We start from the raw sequence: 20963 nt of genomic DNA on the forward strand, positions 1-20963 counted from the left end.
TGCTTGATTTTGGACGCACAAAAAATGCAACTTGCTGCGTCCTCTGCGCCATGATGCGTGCGCCGCAGTGACGCATGCGTCGCAAAACGCAAGTGCAACGCATGTCCATGCGCCCCAATGTTAAATATAGAGGCGCATGACGCATGCGGCGACGCTGCGGCGCAGAACGCTAATGTGAACGTAGCCTTAGTTAGGGAAAAATTAAAAAAATTTAAAAAATGTATTTATTTCCATTTTCCCATTAGGGTTAGGGCTAGGGTTAGGGCTAGGGTTAGGGCTATGGTTAGGGTTAGGGTTGGGGCTAGGGTTGGGGCTAGGGTTAAGGCTACATTTAGGGTTGGGGCTAAAGTTAGGGTTAGGGTTGGGGCTAAAGTTAGGGTTAGGGCTTGGATTACATTTACGGTTGGGAATAGGGTTGGGATTAGGGTTAGGGGTGTGTCTGGGTTAGAGGTGTGGTTAGGGTTACCGTTGGGATTAGAGTTAGGGGTGTGTGTGGATTAGGGTTTCAGTTATAATTGGGAGGTTTCCACTGTTTAGGCACATCAGGGGCTCGCCAAACGTGACATGGCGTCCGATTTCAATTCCAGCCAATTCTGCGTTGAAAAAGTAAAACAGTGCTCCTTCCCTTCCAAGCTCTCCCGTGCGCCCAAACAGTGGTTTACCCCAACATATGGGGTATCAGCGTACTCGGAACACATTGTATAACATCTTTTGGGGTCCATTTTCTCCTGTTACCCTTGGTAAAATAAAACAAATTGGAGCTGAAGAAAATTTTGTGTGAAAAAAAGTTAAATGTTCATTTTTATTTAAACATTCCAAAAATTCCTGTGAAACACCTGAAGGGTTAATAAACTTTTTGAATGTGGTTTTGAGCACCTTGAGGGGTGCAGTTTTTAGAATGGTGCCACACTTGGGTATTTTCTATCATTTAGACAGAAAATGGTGTTGTAAAAATGAGAAATTGCTGGTCAACTTTTAACCCTTATAACTCCCTAACAAAAAAAAATTTGGTTCCAAAATGGTGCTGATGTAAAGTAGACATGTGGGAAATGTTACTTATTAAGTATTTTGTGTGACATATCACTGTGATTTAATTGCATAAAAATTCAAATTTGGAAAATTGCGAAATTTTCAAAATTTTCACCAAATTTCCATTTTTTTCACAAATAAACGCAGGTAATATCAAAGAAATTTTACCACTATCATGAAGTACAATATGTCACGAGAAAACAATGCCAGAATCACCAGGATCCGTTGAAGCGTTCCAGAGTTATAACCTCATAAAGGGACAGTGGTCAGAATTGTAAAAATTGGCCCGGTCCATAACGTGCAAACCACCCTTGGGGGTGAAGGGGTTAACAGACAGAGCCGTACAAGATTAATTACATTAATACTAAGTTGCTTATTAATAAAATCCATTAAAGGGAACCTGTCACCAAGTTTCGCCTGTGTGAGATACGGCCACCACCTTTTAGGGATGATATACAGTATTCTATAGTGCGGTATATCTGCCCTCAGCCCGACCTGTAAGAGAAAAAAAGACCTTTTATTATACTCACCTGCAGGGCGGTCCGGTCCAAAGGGTGACAATGTTCTTAATCCGACGCCTCCCATCTTCTTATGATCGCCGTCCTCCTTGCTTTGTGTGGATGACACGTCCGTGCATCATCCGCACAGTTTCCTTGGTATCGCGCTCCTGTGCAGTCATACTTCTCAGCCCTTTTGAAGGGAGAGCGAAATACTGCAGTGAGCATACGTCAAGGCTCTTTGTCTTTTCCCGGCACCTGCGCACTGAAATACATTATTCTGCGCTCAATATGGCAGAGAAGTATGACTGCACAGGAGCGCGATGCCGAGGAAGATTGTGTGGATGACGCAGGGACAAGTCATCCATGCGAAGCAAGAAGGAGGACAATGATCGTAGGAAGATGGGAGGTGCCGGACCAAGAACATCGACACCTCTCGGACCGGACCGCCCCGCAGGTAGGACTAATAAAAGGTCTTTTTCTTGTCTCACAGGTCAGGTTGAGGCAGATATATACATTATAGAATGCTGTATATCAGCCCTGAATGGTCGTATCGTATCTCATATTGGCCAAACCTGGTGACAGCTTCGCTTTAACACAATTTATGAAATGAAGAACAAGCTTTACTTAGAACAGAAGATTTCCTCAGTGTGAATAATGTCCTGTAAATGTTAGATTTATTCTGACATTTCCCATTCATCCCGCCTGATAGGAGGCAGCGGTGTTCGGCCATCCTTCTCCAGCATAATTTCTCATTCCATCAAGGAGAGATTATTATTCCACCATGTGCTTGGAGTTGGAAGCTTTGGAAAGGTCCTGATGGCAGAAGATACTTTAACCCGCAAATAATTTGCAGTTAAGATCATCGGCAAAAGAGCCCTGCTGGCCGGAGGGGATAGGCTGGATGTGATGGTGGAGAGGCGAGTTCTGCAGCTGGCATCTGGAAGCCCCTTCCTCGTCCACTCAGCCTTCGCATTTCAGACCAAGGTATCTACTTAGCGCTATAAGATTTGGCCACTTCTCTGATGTTGGTGACCTGTTCATCTGAATGGGAGCTGTCCTGCAGGACCCAGGAGTGACCACTAAACCTTGTGTGCTCCGCACACTGCTCGCATCCGGCTTTTAGAGGAGACGGTAACAGCTGATCGGACCCCACAAATCTGATATTAAAGGGAACCTGTCACCCCCCCAGTGCCTATTAAGGTAAATTAGCCACCTTCAGCAGCACTAAGGCTGCATTCTGTGAAGGTGGCTCTTATGTTTAGTATCCCTAGGAATGCTGAAATAATCACTTTTATAAATTTCGAGCCATACCTCTATTGAGTTAGGGAGGTATGATTTCTCCCTGACTCAAGCGCCTCGCAGCCGTCCATCATCCCACTGGGCGCCGCCTCCTCTCTGTCTTGTGCCGTCACCCGCGCCTGCATTCTGCAATTATTTCTCGGGCATGTGCCATGCGCCCTGCCCTAGAACTTACATCAAGTGAGGTAAGTAGATCGCACCTGCGCACAGCGGAGGCCCCAGATCCTGCCCCGCAGTGTGTTATGATGCATTCACACTGCGGGGCTGGGAATCTGGCGCTGTGTGCAGGAGCCATCTACTTACATCACTTGATGTAAGTTCCAGGGCAGCACGCACAGCGCATGCCTGAGAAATAATTGCAGAGCGCGGGTGACGGCACAAGACAGAGAGGAGGCGGCGCCCGGTGGGATGATGGATGGCTGCGAGGCGCTTGAGTCTCGCGTGGACGTGTGATACTGGCCTTAGAGCCACCTTCACAGAATGCAGCCTTAGTGCTGGTGAAAGTGGCTCTTTTACCTTAATAGGTCCTGGGGGGTGACAGGTTCCCTTTAAGGACCTATTCTAAGGATGGGCACATTATAAGAGTGAAAAACCCCTTTATCAATTGTCCCTGCACTACAAGCCTCACTGCTCAATGGGCAATACCTCTGACAGGGACAAACTTTACAGATGTGATATGGGAGGTATTAATGTGCAGAACAAAATGGCTCTGTAACAGTTATCCATTTTTTTGAGGTTGGATTGAAAACAATAGCCAGCTTGCTAGTGTTTTTGAGGTTTTATGGCTCTTACATATTATGTTACCTTTATTCTCGGGGTGTTTATGATTATGGTAAAACCAGATTTATATGATTTTTATGCTTTGCTACTTTTATTCCACTTTTTGGAAACTGGGATGTACAGAAAACTTCTACAGTATAGCAGCCCTATACAAAACAGAAAGACTATGTTCTTGATTCATCATTACCTTTTTGTCTGTTTTGCGCCTATTTTTGCCCTCTGTAGAAGGAAGTTTGTTTTGGATAAAGGTTGTTGTTACGTGAACTAAGACAGGCGAAGAAGCATGGGCAGATAATGGATGTACACGATGGAATGTCGTGTTATACTGTGCTTAGACCTTGAAGTTTGGACGGATAACATGGTTTTGTTTAATACGTGATGCAGGATACAACTAATGTCAGTGTACCTTAGTTTAGTTTTCCTAGGGTGTTAAGTAGCTGCGAGGGTTGTATGTTACTCTTTTGAATTGTGGAAAACTGGTAGAGGAGTCTGTATGGGAAACAGAGGCAATTGACTAGGATCGTACTATAAGAAAATTGCATTCATTTTGTGGGGTTCAGGAGAGTTGAGGCATTAGCTAATTACTGGGCAGCTCAAGTAAGGTTAACAGGGGGAGGTCACCCTGAAGTAAAAGTATAAAGAATAAGTGAGTTTGGTGGGACAGGGAAGCATCAAATAAGGATGTTTATTAACTGCACTGGGAGATCTCCCAGAGCGTATTGTTCCTTTTGTCCCATTTTAGGTATCTATGTAGAAGAGCACCTATCACTCCAGAAAAGTCTTGACCTTTGCCCAGATGCCCTTGAGAGACTCCAGAACACCCCTCTTATGTTTGGTGCCGAGCTGAAACATCTCCTCTCAGATTTCAGCCATGAGGAGGAGACTGTAATAAAACCCAACGCCACTTCTTCCTGTCATTTTCCTCCTGGTCATTATTTTATATATAGTGGACTGGTATTATCATCAGGAGAACCAAAAGACTGGACACCCAACTGCACGGAAGTCAGGCTGAGCACCATTTACTCAGCCGGAGAAGGGGGTTAAGGACATAAGAAAAGTCCAGTCCTTTACGCTGAATCCAATATATATTGTATATAAATAATGTTATATTCATTATCGTGTTACTGTGTAATTCCATATGTGTGCATATATACACTTTAAGTGTGGGTGCAGGACTACCTGTACATGGACATACTCAGTGTGTTCAGGTGAAGGTGTTCATGCATTTGCAGCCAGTAGATAACTCCAACTGTACGTGGATCAATGATCTGCATGTGCATTATGAATCATTAGCTGTCATGCTATTTTAGCTTAAGTCTCTATATGCATTATGGAATTGTAATATGTGTTTTGTGTGAATGGGGAAAAGGAGTGAGGTTCTCTAGGGACAGGTCCCCTCAACTAGGTATTTGTCAATTTAACCCTAGCAATGATGAAGTTTGTAAGGGATGGATTGAATGTCGGCTAGAATTAGACGGTGTTTTTCCTGCAGTCAACTAGGTACTGTGACATCACTCCCTACTCCAGAAATTCTGACCTGCCTAGTAAAGATCTGCGTATCTATCTATGGAGGAACCTCATCAACGATCTTCAATCAAGATTACAGGAGAACTGCCTGATGGAAGTCGTGTCTGATGCATGTCAGCTGAAAGTCGTTTGAAGTGCCGGAGTCCGCAAAGCCAAAAAAAAAAAAACCTGTGACATCCAGCAGTCTCATCTTCCAGACATACTCAAAATCTTGCTGAATTAAGCTATAGGAGAGTAACGTGAAGTCTGGCAGGGTGACGGGTGCACACAGGATGATGTTGTCTGACCTATGGTCTGTAAGGGTGAAGCCATTCCAGAGTTTGACCAGTAAGATGACATTGGGATAGGCCAACACCTGAAGACCGGTAACGACATGACCACAGAGAAAAGACATAACAAAGAGACTTTGATAACAAAAGATTTTGATTTGACAACAAAAAGACTTTGATTAAGATCCAAGAAAGAAGAAGAAGGTGTACTCTGTGGATAGAGATGTGGGTTACGGTGAACGGCAGGGAAGAGATGATGGTCGTGTGGATGATGTCTAGGTACCTTAGTGCAGAATTATGCTTCATTCCATCCTAAACTGTTACTAGCTATAATTGGGGTTGAGTAGGCAAATAAATCCCAGCACAACAGTTCCCTCAAATGTCATTGTCGTGTTCTCCACAACAGGGGGAATGTAGAAGGGTAGTGCGCCAAAATGTATATTTTCATATTGTGATGTGTTTAATGCATGTTTTGTGTATATACATCCCCACATGGAGGAGCGAAACCTATCCTCCAGCCTGCAGTATTGCAAAGTAGGTCTTTTTTAATATTTTAGGGGTCCCAGCAGTTAAAACACCTTTTTCATTCAATGAGTGACTACATTTCACAGCAATATGCTTTAATTTAACTTGGATAGAAAACCCCTTTAAGTAGTAAAATCTGTATTTGTCTTTAGTGTATAATAAATGCAAATGTTCCATGTTACAGATGAATGTTTTCTTTGGAATGGAGTACATGCGCTGCGGGGACTTTCACCAACTTCTAGAAAGGAATGGGCCAATAGACATCGCCAGTGCCAGGTAATGTGTTAACCCCTCTGTGACCTTTGACGTACTATCCCGTCGAGGTGACCTGGGCCTATCTGACCCTTGACGGGATAGTACGTCATAGCCGATCGGCCGCGCTCACGGGGGGAGCGCGGCCGATCGCGGCCGGGTGTCAGCTGCATATCGCAGCTGACATCCGGCACTATGTGCCAGGAGCGGTCACGGACCGCCCCCGGCACATTAACCCCCGGCACACCGCGATCAAACATGATCGCGATGTGCCGGCGATGCAGGGAAGCATCGCGCAGGGAGAGGGCTCCCTGCGGGCTTCCCTGAGCCCCCCGCAGCAACGCGATGTGATCGCGTTGCTGCGAGGGTCTTACCTCCCTCCCTGCCTGCTCCAGACCCGGATCCAAGATGGCCGCGGATCCGGGTCCTGCAGGGAGGGAGGTGACTTCACAGAAGCCTGCTCAGAGCAGGCACTGTGAAGCAGCCTGCACTTCAATCAGATCGGTGATCTGTCAGAGTGCTATGCAAACTGGCAGATCACCGATCTGTATTGTCCCCCCCTGGGGCAAAGTAAAAAAGTAAAAAAAAAAATTTCCAAATGTGTAAAAAAAAATAAAAAAAAATATTCCAAAATAATGAAAAAAAAAAAAATATTATTCCCATAAATACATTTCTTTACCTAAATATAAAAAAAACAAAACAATAAAAGTACACATATTTAGTATCGCCGCGTCCGTAACGGCCCGACCTATAAAACTGGCCCACTCGTTAACCCCTTCAGTAAACACCGTAAGAAAAAAAAAAAAAAAACGAGGCAAAAAACGCTTTATTATCATACCGCCGAACAAAAAGTGGAATAACACGCGATCAAAAAGACAGATATAAATAACCATGGTACCGCTGAAAGCGTCATCTTGTCCCGCAAATAACGAGCCACCATACAGCATCATCAGCAGAAAAATAAAAAAGTTATAGTCCTGAGAATAAAGCGATGCAAAAATAATTATTTTTTCCATAAAATAGTTTTTATCGTATAAAAGCGCCAAAACATAAAAAAAATAATATAAATGAGATATCGCTGTAATCGTACTGACCCGAAGAATAAAACTGCTTTATCAATTTTACCAAACGCGGAACGGTATAAACGCCTCCCCCAAAAGAAATTCATGAATAGCTGGTTTTTGGTCATTCTGCCTCACAAAAATCGGAATAAAAAGCGATCAAAAAATGTGACGTGCCCAAAAATGTTACCAATAAAAACGTCAACTCGTCCCGCAAAAAACAAGACCTCACATGACTCTGTGGACCAAAATATGGAAAATTTATAGCTCTCAAAATGTGGTAACGCAAAAAATATTTTTTGCAATAAAAAGCGTCTTTCAGTGTGTGACGGCTGCCAATCATAAAAATCCGCTAAAAAACCCGCTATAAAAGTAAATCAAACCCCCCTTCATCACCCCCTTAGTTAGGGAAAAATAAAAAAAAAGTATTTATTTCCATTTTCCCATTAGGGCTAGGGTTAGGGCTAGGGTTGGGGCTAGGGTTAAGGCTACAGTTAGGGTTGGGGCTAAAGTTAGGGTTAGGGTTGGGGCTAAAGTTACGGTTAGGGTTTAGATTACATTTACGGTTGGGAATAGGGTTGGGATTAGGGTTAGGGGTGTGTCAGGGTTAGAGGTGTGGTTAGGGTTACTGTTGGGATTAGGGTTAGGGGTGTGTCAGGGTTAGGGTTGTGGTTAGGGTTACTGTTGGGATAAGGGTTAGGGGTGTGTTTGGATTAGGGTTTCAGTTATAATTGGGGGGTTTCCACTGTTTCGGCACATCAGGGGCTCTCCAAACGCGACATGGCGTCCGATCTCAATTCCAGCCAATTCTGCGTTGAAAAAGTAAAACAGTGCTCCTTCCCTTCCGAGCTCTCCCGTGTGCCCAAACAGGGGTTTACCCCAACATATGGGGTATCAGCGTACTCAGGACAAATAGAACAACAACCTTTGGGGTCCAATTTCTCCTGTTACCCCTAGGAAAATACAAAACTGGGGGCTAAAAAATAATTTTTGTGGGAAAAAAAAGGATTTTTTATTTTCACGGCTCTGCGTTATAAACTGTAGTGAAACACTTGGGGGTTCAAAGTTCTTACAACACATCTAGATAAGTTCCTTGGGGGGTCTAGTTTCCAAAATGGGGTCACTTGTGCGGGGCTTCTACTGTTTAGGTACATTAGGGGCTCTGCAAACGCAATGTGACGCCTGCAGACCATTCCATCTAAGTCTGCATTCCAAATGGCGCTCCTTCCCTTCCGAGCCCTCCCATGCATCCAAACGGTGGTTCCCCCCACATATGGGGTATCAGCGCACTCAGGACAAATTGGACAACAACTTTTAGGGTCCAATTTCTCCTGTTACCCTCGGGAAAATACAAAACTGGGGGCTGAAAAATAATTTTTGTGGGAAAAAATTTTTGTTTTATTTTTACGGCTCTGCATTATAAACTTCTGTGAAGCCCTTGGTGGGTCAAAGCGCTCACCACACATCTAGATAAGTTCCTTAGGGGGTCTACTTTCCAACATGGTGTCACTTGTGGGGGATTTCTACTGTTTAAGTACATTAGGGGCTCTGCAAACGCAATGTGACGCCTGCAGACCATTCCATCTAAGTCTGCATTCCAAATGGCGCTCCTTCACTTCCGAGCCCTTCCATGCGTCCAAACGGTGGTTTCCCCCCACATATGGGGTATCAGCGCACTCAGGACAAATTGGACAACAACTTTTGGGGTCCAATTTCTCTTGTTACCCTCGGAAAAATACAAAACTGGGGGCTGAAAAATAATTTTTGTGGGAAAAAATTTTTGTTTTATTTTTACGGCTCTGCATTATAAACTTCTGTGAAGCCCTTGGTGGGTCAAAGCGCTCACCACACATCTAGATAAGTTCCTTAGGGGGTCTACTTTCCAACATGGTGTCACTTGTGGGGGGTTTCTACTGTTTAGGTACATTAGGGGCTCTGCAAACGCAATGTGACGCCTGCAGACCATTCCATCTAAGTCTGCATTCCAAATGGCGCTCCTTCACTTCCGAGCCCTTCCATGCGTCCAAACGGTGGTTTCCCCCCACATATGGGGTATCATCGCACTCAGGACAAATTGGACAACAACTTTTGGGGTCCAATTTCTCCTGTTACCCTCGGGAAAATACAAAACTGGGGGCTGAAAAATAATTTTTGTGGGAAAAAATTTTTGTTTTATTTTTACGGCTCTGCATTATAAACTTCTGTGAAGCCCTTGGTGGGTCAAAGCGCTCATCACACATCTAGATAAGTTCCTTAGGGGGTCTACTTTCCAACATGGTGTCACTTGTGGGGGGTTTCTACTGTTTAGGTACATTAGGGGCTCTGCAAACGCAATGTGACGCCTGCAGACCATTCCATCTAAGTCTGCATTCCAAATGGCGCTCCTTCCTTTCCGAGCCCTCCCATGCGCCCAAACAGTGGTTCTCCCCACATATGGTATATCATCGCATTCAGGACAACTTGGACAACAGATTTTGGGGTCCAATTTCTCCTGCTACCCTCGGGAAAATACAAAACTGGGGGCTAAAAAAATAATTTTTGTGGGAAAAAATTTTTGTTTTATTTTTACGGCTCTGCATTATTAACTTCTGTGAAGCCCTTGGTGGGTCAAAGCGCTCAAAACACATCTAGATAAGTTCCTTAGGGGGTCTACTTTCCAAAATGGTGTCACTTGTGGGGGGTTTCAATGTTTAGGCACATCAGTGGCTCTCCAAACGCAACATGGCGTCCCATCTCAATTCCTGTCAATTTTGCATTGAAAAGTCAAACGGTGCTACTTCCCTTCCGAGCTCTCCCATGCGCCCAAACAGTGGTTTATCGCCACATATGGGGTATCAGCGTACTCAGGACAAATTGTGCAACAACTGTTGGGGTCCAATTTCTTCTCTTACCCTTGGGAAAATAAAAAATTGGGGGCGAAAAATAATTTTTGTGAAAAAATATGATTTTTTATTTTTACGGTTCTGCATTATAAACTTCTGTGAAGTACTTGGTGGGTCAAAGTGCTCACCACACCTCTAGATAAGTTCCTTAGGGGGTCTACTTTCCAAAATGGTGTCACTTGTGGGGGGTTTCAATGTTTAGGCACATCAGGGGCTCCCCAAACGCAACATGGCGTCCCATCTCAATTCCAGTCAATTTTGCATTGAAAAGTCAAACGGTGCTACTTCCCTTCCGAGCTCTCCCATGCGCCCAAACAGTGGTTTATCGCCACATATGGGGTATCAGCGTACTCAGGACAAATTGTACAACAACTTTTGGGGTCCAATTTCTTCTCTTACCCTTGGGAAAATAAAAAATTGGGGGCGAAAAATAATTTTTGTGAAAAATATGATTTTTTATTTTTACGGTTCTGCATTATAAACTTCTGTGAAGTACTTGGTGGGTCAAAGTGCTCACCACACCTCTAGATAAGTTCCTTATGGGGTCTACTTTCCAAAATGGTATCACTTGTGGGGGGTTTCAATGTTTAGGCACATCAGGGGCTCCCCAAACGCAACATGGCGTCCCATCTCAATTCCAGTCAATTTTGCATTGAAAAGTCAAATGGCGCTCCTTCGCTTCCGAGCTCTGTCATGCGCCCAAACAGTGGTTTACCCCCACATATGGGGTATCGGCGTACTCAGGACAAATTGTACAACAAATTTTGGGGTCCATTTTCTCCTGTTACCCTTGGTAAAATAAAACAAATTGGAGCTGAAGTAAATTTTTTGTGAAAAAAAGTTAAATGTTCATTTTTATTTAAACATTCCAAAAATTCCTGTGAAGCACCAGAAGGGTTAATAAACTTCTTGAATATGGTTTTGAGCACCTTGAGGGGTGCAGTTTTTAGAATGGTGTCACACTTGGGTATTTTCTATCATATAGACCCCTCAAAATGACTTCAAATGAGATGTGGTCCCTAAAAAAAAATGGTGTTGTAAAAATGAGAAATTGCTGGTCAACTTTTAACCCTTATAACTCCCTAACAAAAAAAAATTTTGGTTCCAAAATTGTGCTGATGTAAAGTAGGCATGTGGGAAATGTTACTTATTAAGTATTTTGCATGACATATCTCTGTGATTTAAGGGCATAAAAATTCAAAGTTGGAAAATTGCAAAATTTTCAAAATTTTCGCCAAATTTCCATTTTTTCTGCAAATAAACGCAGGTAATATCAAAGAAATTTTACCACTATCATGAAGTACAATATGTCACGAGAAAACAATGTCAGAATCGCCAAGATCCGTTGAAGCGTTCCAGAGTTATAACCTCATAAAGGGACAGTGGTCAGAATTGTAAAAATTGTCCCGGTCATTAACGTGCAAACCACCCTTGGGGGTGAAGGGGTTAAAGGAGTTGTCCGATCTCAGAAGAAAAGTCATCAGTCACTATACATGACTGCAGACTGCCAGTTTGTGACAGGGAGCAATGCGCACACGGTCACGACTTCCCTGTGTTCCCCAATCAGGTGGGCGATCCTGTGTACAATTTGCACATTTGTGGTCACGTGCTGACTAGTCTCACCCGGCTTCACTCAGTAGTAAGGAATTGAGAGACGTGCAGGGTACAGTCAGAACATAATCGCGAATATGTAATTTTCATACACTCATTCATTCATTCATTCATTCATACCTACTTTCTCGAGACTGCAGTACTGATAGTGTGTACTTCTTACACCGTCACGATTCGGCGGTCATATACAGTGACTGCAGACTTTTCTTCTGAGACCGGACAACCCCTTTATAAAACCCTCTAAGTTAAGAGGAATAATATAGAATATTCCTTTTAATAACTGATGATTCCCAAGATTCCTCTCTATGGGATCTGATACTTATTCATTTTCTCTTTGCCAGATTCTATACCGCTGAACTGGTGTGTGGGATCCAGTTCCTCCATTCGAGAGGCGTCATCCACAGGTAATCTAGTCAGTGTTAGGCCGGGTCACACCAGCGTATATATTCTTTCATCTAAGAGAATCCGGACGATTATCCAAATCGCACGTTGATTAAACTCTGAACAGAATTTGATCAGAGTGATCACAGTGTGATCTCATTTTTTCGGATGAGGAGAAGATGGGAAAAAAATGTCTCCATCTTCTGCAAAGACTGCACTCAGATGTCATCCGAGTGCAGTGTGATGTTTTCCATGGACTCATTGACTTGCATATTGAAGCATGATCCGATAATCTGATCCAACTCAGGCATGTTGCGATCGGAAACAATCAGACATGTACACGGCCCCATAGAATAACATTGGCCCGAGTGCAATCTGATGTTTTGTCACCCACTGACAGAATGATGCGCTGTTCCTGGGGTCTAGTCGTCCTGTTTGGTGTCACAGACAGGAAGCTGCAGATGAGCGGCTGTCACATGTCATACAGTGATCCCTACAGTGCGCAGGTAGGGTACATAGTAATGGAGTCATCTAAGATTAGCAAAGTACAGCAGGAAGAGAAAAGAGGTTTATTCCCATCTGTCATCATGTGACCACAGATAGAAGAAGAACACTTACTTTATACTCAGGTTATTTTTCTTTTTCTTACAGAGACCTAAAGCCCGAGAACATCCTGGTGGCTGAGACGGGCCATATTAAGATCACGGACTACGGTCTTGCACTTGAGAACATGCACGGAGACCAAACAGCCACCGGATTCGCTGGAACAATAGGTTACATGGCTCCTGAGGTGAGAATAGAATGTTTTTATTTTTTGTATATAAAAGGTTTTTCAGGTAATTTCACATTGATTAGCTTTATTTATGCGAGTTCATCAATATAAAATCATTGGGGGTCTGATCCCACTCATTAGCTGTTCTTACAGAGGCAACCAGAGCAGAACATCGCACCTGTGTACTGTTTAGTGGTCAGTACTGAGGACTGCAGGTCAGACCGTGTTCATTTCAGTAGGGACTAATCTGTAGAACCAGAAATCGCCACTAACCAATGAGGGGAGCTGTGACGTCTGTTTATTGGTTATATCCAACCACCGGCGGAGGTGATAACAGCTAATCAGTGGGTCTTGGTTCCCACCATTCTTATATTGATGATCTGTTCTGCTCATCAATATAAAGTATTAGAAACCCCCTATAAATGATTTTCATTATTAATATCACCCATCCCCAGAAAAGGTGAGAAATGTGTGACCTCTGGGGGCTTCACTGCTATGTACCCCACAATCACCAAATGGGAGGACCAGAGCCTCCTACTCTTCCCAGCCTACATGTCTACATGGATAGTGAACTATGGCCGACCAGGTGTAATGCTGAGTTATCCGGACCATAGATGTCCTAAAGGGTTAATAAAATGTGTAATGATGATACAGGAAAATTTTTTATTTTATGTGCATTTATTACATTTATTATATAACACGCATCAGATGTATCAGTACATCGGACTAAGCTGCTCTGTGTATATTAGACAAGGCCAGCCGCCACCTCAATACTATCAGCCATAATGCCACAGATAGCTCCTTAACCCCTTCATGGCATATGGCGGACATGCCGGATATATGTTGCATCTCTGATTTCATGTGGGCTCACCCGCAGAGCCTTCATCTTTTCCGGCAGATGATGGGTGATTTAATGAGCCATCATGTGCCTTTATCAGCTGCGGGTGTGACACTGCTCTGTCTACGTCTGTTAACCTGTTAAATCCTGCTGTCAATCTGAGACAATGGCATTTAACATGCGCAGGCGGGGGTGTGCGTTTTTCCATACTCCCATCAATGGGCCCATGACATGATCATGATCTCAGAAAATGGCAACACAAGTAAAGGGTTTTTTTTACAAATCTAAGATTTTCTTTTTCACCACTTAAATAAAAAAATATATACATTTTTGGTATGAGTAATTTCACTGACCTGGATAATGATATTGTCAGTTTTATCACATAATGAACAAGGTAAATAAAAAAAATTTAAGTGCATCACATGATAAAACGAATGATGTCAAGTACAACTCGTCCTTCAAAAAACAAGCCCTCATATAGTTATGTGGACGGAAAAATAAAAAAGTTATGGCTCTTGAAAGAAGGAAAATGCTAAAACAAAAAAGCTGACAATCTCTTGGTATGAAGGGGTTACAGTGTGAGCCGGTAACACGCTGAGCCGAGCGTTGTGTGCGCCGTCACACCCATATATATTACATTCACTCTGTTAGTATAGTTTATTAATTTCATTTATGGAGCATAATTATGGAAGATCCTTTGTGCCTCTGACTGAGTAGTAAGACTTACTGCCATTACTATAGGATCACATAACAATATGAGTGACATATACGTGCGGTGACAGGAGGTGGCACTACTAATAATGCTGCTCTATGGCAGATCCTGGACATGCGGGAGTATAACGCCGGAGTAGACTGGTTCTCGCTTGGAGTCATCATAAACCAGATGCTGACCAGTTTTTCTACCTACGATCCCGCTGTGTTTGATGAGTCTTCCTCCAGCGCCAAGGACATCATTGAACAGGTCAGTATGTTCCCGGTATAAGGGTCTAGTATTGGGGTCATACAATGTTAGTAGTCCTTGACCCGGAGGCTGTAATTGTACTGAACACAGCCTTACACAGACATCTTCTCCCAATCCTCAACCTCGTAAACAACATTTACAATGTCCAATTATGGATAAGAGAAGTAGAAAACCATTGCTTGCACCCCCTCATCACTAAATATCACTATCATATACCATCACAGCACACAACGCGTCATGGAGAGCAACAATCAGGAAAAAAGTGATCACTGTGTATAATCTTTACTGGTCAGATCACAGGGTTCACTTACTAAATCCTAAATACATTTCTCCTTTTCAGCTCCTCCAGGAAGATCCTGTCCAGCGACTAGGAGTCCATGGTGACATCCGAGAACACCTCTTCTTCCAGCGAATGGATTGGGTCTCTGTGGAAGCACTTAGGATGGCCCCACCGTACATCCTTGTAGTAAGTAATGGGCAGAATTCTCCCATGGATCTGAATAAGATTCTCTCCCACAATCATCTACGCTTTTGGTTCTGTGATACATTATGTTTAGTGTCAGGGTTGGAAAATAATTTGGCTCGCGTTATTGGACAATGTAATCTCTTAGCAGTGTATGTCTAGTCTATAGGACTGTTCTTCTTTCAGGCCCTTTTGAGGGTTACATGCAAATAATTAACTAGTTATAAGTTCTGTTAGGTACAAGCCATTTAAAGGGAATCTGTCACCCCAAAAATCGTATATGAGCTAAGGCCACCGACATCAGGGGCTTATCTACAGCATTCTGTAATGCTGTAGATAAGCCCCCGATGTAACCTGAAAGGTAAGAAAAACAGCCGTCTGTAGCTGGAGCTAGAGCAGACCGCCCTTGGTAAAAAAAAAATTTACATGAGCCCTTCATAAGGAGCAGTTCATAAGATTTTTATATTTTTCCTGCAGACCTGGAAGCGATTCTAAAGAAGATTAATTTACATTTTTAAATAACATTTCTCCATTTTATAGTCTCCACTGCTAATTTAGACCAGATGAAAAACAAAACAAAAAATAGGAACACATTTTTGTCAAAAAGCAGAACTGATGGAGCTAGGCCAGTTCAGAAAGACCTATAGGTACAAGAGAACGAGAGACACCAGGAAGATCAAAATATATTAGAGTAAAAAAATACCAGTGTAAATATGAAATATGGAGTGGTTTGACAGAATGAGGGAATCTATTAAATTTCTGAGATTGGAGATATATCCAACTTTGAACCGATGCCTTAATGATGGGATTGTGAATATTTTTAACTTTTTGATGTTTTAGGAAAAAATTATACAAATATAAAAGGGGTTCTTGGTTAGGCATGGAGGCTAGTTCCATTTTAGGCCATTCTAGATTTTCAGTATTTTTAAACCATAGTTTGGCTTGATCGAGTACAGTGGAGTGATAGTATGCATTTAAATCGGGAAGGGCAATTCCACCATTGTCTTTGGACCGGATCAGGACTTGTTTCTTTATTCTCGATTTCCCCCGGGGCCATATATATTTATTCATTTGTTTAGTTAAATTCTGCAAGGTATATCTGGGGAGTGGTAGGGGGACGTTTCTGAAAAAGTACAATATTTTAGGGAGAAAAAGCATTTTATATAAAGTGACTCTTCCGAGCCACGAAGAGGGGGGTTTTGAGATAGTTTTAATATTTTGCTCTAGCTCATCATGGACGTGATCGGCGTTGACTTTACATAGGTTGTGTATGTTATCAGTCAGCAGAATACCAAGGTATGGAGTTTGAGTACGGTTCCATATAAAGGGGTAGGATCTGTGTAGTAGTTGCCTCGTTTGGGTTGGTAGGTAGAGAGACAGAACAATGGTTTTAGAGTAGTTCAATTTATAGAAAGATACTTTGCTGAAGTCATTTATGATTTCCCAAGCATGTCTGATAGAACTGACTGGACTTGACAAGGTCAGGATAATGTCATCAGCATATAAACCAATTTCATATTTACTCCCAGTTAGGCCCACACTAAGATCCCATTACGAAACTTGGTCAAAACAAGGGATTAAATCTATCCATGATCTTCTGGAGGCTAACCAATTTATTCCCTTTAACATGTTGAAGGATAAATTTAAAATTAAAAGTAGCGAATTCATGAACTACTACTTCCTTAAGGAAGAATATAAAAGGTTAGAACTAAACATATCCAAACAATTATTCTTTAATCAAACTACCATCAATTTCTTTGCGAACCCACCTCCAAGGAGCAAGAGCTATTTGAGGGCCTTTTATAACATTATGACTGATAAACACACTTTCAGTAACTCGGGCCCCTTTGAGAAATGGGAGCAAAAATTAAACATAACAGTTTCACCATTCCAATGGACACAATCTTTCAAACTGGCGGGGAAAGCTTCCAGATGTTCAAACACCTTAGAAACCCACTATAAATTAACTCAGAGGTACTACCTGACTCCCGACAGACTTAAATATTTTGTTAAGGATCATGACGGGATGTGTTGGAGGAAGTGTGACCAGTCAGCAGACCTATTACATGTTTTCTGGTCATGTCCCCACCTTAAAGCCTTTTGGTCTGAGGTTTTTGCGATAATCTCACTCTTGATTAAAAAACCTGTATCACCACGCCCTGCTATGGCCTTACTTCTCATCAACTTAGACCAATTCAAAGCGGACAGATTTCTGGCTGGTCATATCTTAATGTCTGCGTGCTACCTGATCGCTAAAGAATGGAACAATGTTCACCCCCCAAATGTGAGGCGTTTGATACTGTTAATCGACAGACACTTCACATTCGAGAGAATCTATTACACCAACCTTCTCTCCAAGGATCGCTTTCAAACCAGATGGGGCAGATGGTCACAACTGAAAGAGCAACTCGACGATTTATTTCTCTAATTGCACATTTACACCTGCTATAGATATGTATATATAACACAGAGCAGATGTTCTGCTCTATCACTGATATTATGTAACTTGTAACTCAAACTTGTCATATCTTATCTATATATATATATATATATATATATATATATATATGCATGTTACTGTTATTGTTCCTTTTAAATACTTAATAAAAAATCTAATTGTTAAAAAAAAAAAAAAAAATACCAGTGTATACTGGTGTGGACAAAGAATGGAAAAACCACTCGGAAAACAAGGAAGACCAAAAGGAGGAGGCACCGAGATGCAGGTCACTTATTGCAGGAAATAAGTATCAGGACAAAGAGGTATCTTTCCTATATACCAACTGCTGCTGTGTTTCCATGATGTTTGATTATTACTTTTTATATATTTTCCTTATTCATGTTGTTTGTGAGCGCCTTTTGTGACACCACTTACTTACTAGATAATAAAGGTGTTTTTACTTTATAGAGACCTCTTTGTCCTGACATTTTTTTCCTGCAATAAGTAACCTGCGGCTCGGTGACTCCTCCTTTTGGTCTTCCTGTTTTTTTTTTAATTCGGAAAGAGTCTGTAAACAGGTGAAAGTGTTCAGAGCTGAAGTGATAAGTACAGATTGTACTGATATAAACACTTCTCGTTCTCACCATACATGGGCTATTGCCTGTTTACCTGCACATAATTCTGCATCCTATGTATGATGAGACAGAAATCTGACCGGCCATAGAGATGATTAGTGGCGCTGCAGCACATTGAAGTGACCAGACGTCAGCTGCAATGCTCGTGGTGCTGGTTTTGTCTCTAAGATATTATATTCACATTTGAAAACGTTCCTTTAAAGGGAACCTGTCACCAGGTTTGTCCCATATGAGACCCTTCAGCCCTGATATGCATCATTCTAATGTGCTGTATATCTCCCCCATTCCAACATGCAAAACAAGAAAAAGACCTTTTATATACTCACCTACAGGGCGTTCGGGTTCGATGGGCATCGCTGGTGTAGGTCCGGTGCCTCCCTTCAACTAGCGATGCCGTTCCCCTTCTTGCTTCATATGGATGACATGTCCTACATCATCCACACAATGTCCTCGGAATTGCGCTCCTGAGCAAACGTACTTATGACCAGGGGGCAGAGTAAAGTCCTGCAGTGCGCATGCAGCAGAGCTCTTTGAACTTTCCTGGTGCATGCGCACTGCAGGACATTGATCGGCCCTTCACAGGGCTGAGAGAAGTACACCTCCGCAGGAGTGTGATACCGGGGACACTGTGTGGATGATGAAGGACACATCATCCACACGAAGCAAGAAAGAGGATGGCATTGCAAGAAGAAGGGAGCAATCGGACCAAGACAGCCATGCCCATCGGACCTGACCTCCCGTAGGTGAATATTATAAAAGGTCTTGCTTGTCTTGCAGGTTGGGTTGGAGGCATATATACAGCATATTAGAATGCTGTATACCAGGGCTGAAAGGTACTGGCCTTACTTCATATGGTACTAACCTGGTGACAGGTTCCTTTTAATATTGAACTATTATTTTCAATACTTAAAGTCAAAACTGTTTGATTAGTCACTAAGTTCACCATGACTTTTTTCTGCATTTTTTTCTATAGCCAACTAAGCCTAATCCCAGGATCCGTGCTTTTAAGCTGTTCAGAGGGTTTCCATTTTTCAACTGAAAACCCTCAACAAGACACCAGCTCAATAACATCAGAGCAAGCTGCGTACCTAAGCTTCCAGAAGACCATGCCGAGAAGACCAGAACATCGGATGTCCAACACCATCAGGGACCTCCAAATAGATAACTATAAGTGATAAGTATAGGTAATTATAGGTAAGAAAGGATAGGTATATTTAATCTCCAATAAAAAAAAGAGAAAAAGATAAGGATAAGTATAGGTAAAAAGATTAATTCTAGGTAAGTATTGCTAAGAATGTACAAGTATAGGTAAATGTAGGTAAGAAAGGATAGGTATGTTTAATCTTCAATAAAAAAAAGAAAAAAAAGATAAGTATAGATAAGTAAGGAAAAGTATAGGTAAAAAGAATAATTCTAGGTACCGTAAGTATTTCTAAGCATGTATAAGTATAGATAAATATAGGTAAGAAAGGATAGGTATTTTTAACCTTCAAAAAACAAAAAAAAGATAAGTATAGATAAGTAAGGATAAGTATAGGTAAAAAGAATGATTCTAGGTAAGCATTTCTAAGAATGTATAAGTATAGATAAATATAGGTAAGAAAGGATAGGTATATTTAATCTTCAATAAAAAAAAGAAAAAAAAGATAAGTATAGATAAGTAAGGAAAAGTATAGGTAAAAAGAATAATTCTAGGTACCGTAAGTATTTCTAAGCATGTATAAGTATAGATAAATATAGGTAAGAAAGGATAGGTATTTTTAACCTTCAAAAAACAAAAAAAAGATAAGTATAGATAAATAAGGATAAGTATAGGTAAAAAGAATGATTCTAGGTAAGTTTTTCGAAGAATGTATAAGTATAGATAAATATAGGTAAGAAAGGATAGGTATATTTAAAATAAAAAAAAAGATAAGTATAGATAATCGCCCAGTGTAAGTGCCCCCTTAGTTATACATAAGCTTTATATAGTCTAGAGATAAAGATAAGGTAGAAATATAAGTATTAGATAAGTAAGTAAAACCCCATGTACGGGGGTGACAGGGCCCATCCAGCGCTGACACTGCAGTGACCCAGGGATTAGCCGATTGCCAGGACATGGGGTCAGGAAGGAATTTTTCCCCACACATGGGGTTGTTTCGCCTTCCTCTGGGTCACATACTCTTTATGCAGTAAATCCTATAAATGGAGCTGGATGATTACATTAAATTAAACTAAATAATATAATAGATAACAATAAAAATTAATAAACCCCATTCGTTGTGTCTGCGTCTTCTTTATAATCTTTTATTATAATGTTGGACGGCTATAGTGATTGTGACAAATGGCGGGGAGTTAAGAGTTAATCCGATACTTTGTGTGGAGTTGGGTCACGTGATCTCGCTGCCGATTCTTTCCCCTCATGACAGTGATGTTATGGCATCTGTCATATGGCTTTCCCAGACTGATGTCACTTCCCCATTATGCCCCACATCATCCATCACATTTAGTACATGGGATAGGGCCGACGCCATCAGCGACTGTAACCCAAGTGTAGTCTCCTCCACTAGAGAGAGAGATGGAAAAGGAGGTGTCGTTGGCCGTACAGAACAAGGAGGTACAGTGGCAGGATAAAGATGGTGGGAACAGGACGCCACAAGGTAAAGTTATAATAGTAGTAAGCTGAACTCGCAACATGGCCACAAGCCTGAGAGCCAAGCAGTGGCATGTGTCCCGGATAATGGGGCCAGAAAGAACATCAA

General features: G+C 41.9%; 1 protein-coding gene across 2 annotated transcripts in view; it reads left to right on the forward strand.

The window, feature by feature from the left end:
- LOC143810078 (protein kinase C delta type-like) overlaps positions 1 to 20471 on the forward strand; it is a 116138-nt gene extending 95667 nt beyond the window's left edge. Inside the window, exons 2-8 of one of the 2 annotated variants that reach the window (XM_077292965.1) lie at positions 2239 to 2513; positions 6114 to 6205; positions 12077 to 12139; positions 12768 to 12906; positions 14544 to 14687; positions 15028 to 15153; positions 19196 to 20471. In XM_077292965.1, coding sequence (XP_077149080.1) covers positions 2436 to 2513; positions 6114 to 6205; positions 12077 to 12139; positions 12768 to 12906; positions 14544 to 14687; positions 15028 to 15153; positions 19196 to 19261 — 708 coding nt within the window. In that variant the 5' untranslated portion in view covers positions 2239 to 2435 and the 3' untranslated portion in view covers positions 19262 to 20471. The remainder of the gene's footprint in view (positions 1 to 2238; positions 2514 to 6113; positions 6206 to 12076; positions 12140 to 12767; positions 12907 to 14543; positions 14688 to 15027; positions 15154 to 19195) is intronic. The other variant, XM_077292966.1, reaches the window with a different exon arrangement.
- Positions 20472 to 20963: the final 492 nt, after the last annotated feature.

The sequence above is a fragment of the Ranitomeya variabilis genome, chromosome 2, assembly GCF_051348905.1.
Source record: "Ranitomeya variabilis isolate aRanVar5 chromosome 2, aRanVar5.hap1, whole genome shotgun sequence".
Classification (NCBI taxonomy): Eukaryota; Metazoa; Chordata; class Amphibia; order Anura; family Dendrobatidae; genus Ranitomeya; species Ranitomeya variabilis.